Raw genomic sequence first — 3,909 nt, forward strand, 5'->3', positions numbered from 1 at the left:
TCCAGAACCTCGGCAGCGACCCCCACATCCAGAACCTCGGCAGCGACCCCCACATCCAGAACCTCGGCAGCGACCCCCACATCCAGAACCTCCTCTCCAGACTCAAGACGGAAAACCACCAGCACAACTCCCTGGAAAATGGCAAACAGAATCCTGCAGACAGAATCGGGCTGCTGGCGCCTGGGCAGCAGCTCTTGCCTATAATTCCAGCACTCTGGGAGGCCACAGCAGGAGGGTTACTGGACCCCAGGAGTTCAAGACCACCTGGGCAACACAGCGAAACTCCATTCGCTACAAAAAATAGAAAAACGAGCCGGCACGGTGGCGTGCACCTGCAGTTTCAGCTATTTGGGAGGCTCAAGTGGGAGGATGGCTTGAGCCCAAGAAGTTGAGGCTGCAGTGGGCTGTGATCATGCCACTACTCTCCAGCCTGGGCCACACAGTGAAACCCTATTTCAGAAGGGGTGGGGGAAGGTGCCAGACTGACTGCTTCTCTTTCAAAGGCAGGGAAATGAAAAGGCCAAGGGCAGCCCGGGTGATGGGCAAGATGACCACCGTGTACTTCCAGCCACCTTCCAGATGTGATCTACTGGGACCCCAGGGGCTCCGAGTGTCACAGTGCCCCGCAGGGTCCTGGAAGACTGTCCAGAACAACTCCATGAAATAGCACTGCTGCACTTTATTCTGTGACCACAACACAGGAGAGGTCCTGAGAGCAGCACTGCCCTGTTTGGTGTTCACAACGGTCACCCTGGCCACAGGTGCATTCAGAACACGTGAACTGTGGCTCGCGCTACTTAGGAAATGAGTCAACTTTAATATTTACTAATTAAAATTTAAATAGTCACAAGACAACAGACTAAATGAGGCCACATTACAGAAGTTAGTTATGTACCACTGTCAGCTACAACCCAGCAAGGCCAGATTCTCATTTTTTTCCCTATCATTCCAGGGAGTTTGTTTTATAAGTGAAGTGTCTTATGGGATAATGGTCCTATTTTAGCCTTAAAAAAACACACACAGCTTTAAATGTAATATCTGCTTTAATTTTGATTTTGGCAAATTCAAATCTCTAATTATTAGAAAATTTTTGCTTTTAATAAATAGAGATGGAGTCTCACTATGTTGCTCAGGCTGCTTTCGAACTCCTGGGCTTCAGCAATCCACCCACACTGGCCTCCCAAGGTGCTGGGGTTATAGGTGTGAGCCACCATGCCCAGCCTTCGTTGCTGTTTTCTGTTTGTTTGCTTTGGAGACAGACTCTTGCACTGTCGCCCAGGCTGGAGCACAGGGGTGTGATCTCGGCTCACTGCAACCCCCATCTCCCAGGTTTAAGCGATTCTCCTGCCACAGCCTCCAAAGTACCTGGAACTATTGGCGCCTGGCTAATTGTTGTATCTTTAGTAGAGATGGGGCTGGTCTTGAACATGTGACCTTGTAATCTACCCGCCTTAGCCTCTCAAAGTGCTGAGATCATAGGCGTGAGCCACCGCACCGGCCATTCACGTTTTTATGAATCACTTTTAGATTTTGTGTTGTTAATCTCTTCCATCGTGATATTTCCATTCACTGTGTCTGTGCTTTGGAAGTACTTTGCACCCTGGTGTCTCATACACACCTTGTGAAGGGCTTTGCGTCCTGGATCTCATATACCTCGCGAAGGGCTTTGCACCCTGGCGTCTCACGTATGCCTCGCCAAGCGCTTTGCGCCCTGTCATCTCACATACACCTTGTGAAGTGCTTTGTGCCCTGGTGTCTGATATATACACCAATATTCTAGTATGCAGTCCTCCTTGTCTTTTTCCTGACAATTATACCAAACGTACAATATTATAGTCTCAGCCACTGTAGTTCACCTATTGCGAGTTTTGAGAAAATGGCACAGAATGAAGTAATATTAGATTTTGGGAATTGCAACCACAAGCAGAAATAGTAATACTGCTCCAAGTGATGCCGTATTTTTCATATATCCCCCCTGATGTATACCCCATTGAAAATTAACCTGAGGAACAGTTCCCACCTTTACATTAAAAACACAGACAGATGTGTGCTTCCTGTCAGACCCTGGCCACAGAAGCTCAGTCCCAGCTGCCACGGCCATGCCTGTGTTTGCTTACCAGACGTGGTGGCTTTATCTCGGCAGCCTTCCCTTTCTCCTGTTTCTTGTTGAGCCTTTTTGCCTATTTCCTGCTGAGTAAGATAATCTTCCAGTCTTTGCAGGCCTTCCTGGGAAGACAGATCAACAAAACAGCCCAGAAATTCCCAGTATTCAACCCAGGGATACCCCAGCTCATGAGCTAGCTCCCTGTAAGAAATAAAACACAATTAACCAGTTGTGAAACCAGATAAAACTCAAACCTACACAGAAAACAGCCACTAATGCTTCAAGTACCAAAGCAGTGTCTGCAATCATGGTTGTAACTTTATTCCCGAATTTGCGGCTGAAATGATACTTTGCATTTTCTGAAACAGTACTCCTCCTCACAGGGAAAGCAGGAGCCAGAAGAGTTCTCACGAGCAGTGAACCAGTGGCAGGACGAAAACGAGACCTCCGCCTACATGGACCCTCCCACCAGCAACCTCGTGCTGGAAGGCCACACAGTTTGCCTCCACCCACAGACAGGCTTGTTCATGTCTGCGGAACAGCGCTGTGGGCTTGCGTGTGGCTCTAGTCATGGCCAGGGAGAGGAAAGCCTAGAGGTTCTTCCTGGGTTCCGGTTGTACAATTGATGCTGGGCACATATTTTGAGAGAATACTCTAAACAATTCCACAAAGCTTTATTTGATTACAACTAATTTAGCTTTGTGACTGTGGACCTTTTATTCCCAAAGAAACTGTACCATTCTATGGTACCTTCTATAAAATATTAAGGTTCCTTAGAAACATGTTCCCAAATGAACAAGGAATGCCACTCTGAAAAGGGAAAGGCAGTGCTGCAGACATGCTCTAGGTCTGAGGCCGGACCAGCGTAATTACGCTCTAATTCCGCACCACAAACTGCAACGTGCCCAGCATCTGCAATGAACTGGACCTTCGTGAGAAGGACCGGCTCTCCCTGAAAAGACTTCCTGGGAATTGGCACTTTGAAGCTGCAATGTGATTTTCCATCATGAGTCAGAGCATAACCAACAGTGCGCCCCACAGCACCACAGCTCAGCCTCTCAGTACCTCCCCACTCTCTCAAAGCCTCTTTCTGGGTCCGATTTCTTGATGTTGTGAAGGAAGCCTGCTTTCTCTCGAGGTGGAGTCTTCCAGAGTTTGCGAAAATCTTCCGCCTATGGGGAAAACAAAATGTACTGAGCTATGACAGCCATCGCGCCCCTCACTGGGGAAGCCTGAAGGGCATCAGCGTCGCAGCAGCAGCTGCCCTGTGTCCCGACACCCTTCCTCCTCTCCCTTCACCAACAGATCCTTGGGCTGCATGCCCACCTGTGGCATGGCCGAGTGGCTATGTGACTGCACTCCGACCTGGGTGAGGGGAGGCGGTCTTCCTTCCTGCAGGCTGGTCCAGGCTGTGAGGTTCAGAATCAGGAGGACCCAAGCATGAGGCCTCGCCCTGAGGACAGACGACAGCTTAGAGCTGCCACCCGACGGCAGAGGTAACACTGTTCCCATCACAGGAGAAGAAACCAACGTTGATCTTTCTGAGTTACGCTTCCTCGAATTTTATGTTTTATGGGTCTGACCTAACCCTACCTGATACCACCTAATTTTGACGCCATTTTCATCAAAATAACTTATTTAGAAAGTTTTTAGCACAAGATTATATGTATAGGTCACTGTGAAATATTTCAACAGGAGAAAGAATTGTCAACTGTAAACAAAAAAATGTATACAACCTTTGACCCCGTAACACCACCATTAAGAATTTCTTTGGCCAGGCGCGGTGGCTCAAGCCTGTAATCCCA

The 3,909-nt window shown here is 48.5% G+C and overlaps 2 protein-coding genes across 2 annotated transcripts in view; one reads left to right on the plus strand and one right to left on the minus strand.

Annotated features, from left to right (window-relative positions):
* Positions 1–3,909, plus strand: part of PGAM5 (PGAM family member 5, mitochondrial serine/threonine protein phosphatase) — a 32,353-nt gene that overhangs the window by 24,953 nt on the left and 3,491 nt on the right. The window lies entirely within an intron of this gene.
* Positions 1–3,909, minus strand: part of ANKLE2 (ankyrin repeat and LEM domain containing 2) — a 31,527-nt gene that overhangs the window by 2,663 nt on the left and 24,955 nt on the right. The window contains exons 8-9 of the mRNA XM_017513673.2: positions 3,170–3,276; positions 2,118–2,305 (exon numbers count right to left, since the gene is read on the minus strand). Of these exons, the coding sequence (XP_017369162.1) occupies positions 2,118–2,305; positions 3,170–3,276 (295 nt within the window). The remainder of the gene's footprint in view (positions 1–2,117; positions 2,306–3,169; positions 3,277–3,909) is intronic.

The sequence above is a fragment of the Cebus imitator genome, unplaced genomic scaffold, assembly GCF_001604975.1.
Source record: "Cebus imitator isolate Cc_AM_T3 unplaced genomic scaffold, Cebus_imitator-1.0 Scaffold497, whole genome shotgun sequence".
NCBI lineage: Eukaryota > Metazoa > Chordata > Mammalia > Primates > Cebidae > Cebus > Cebus imitator.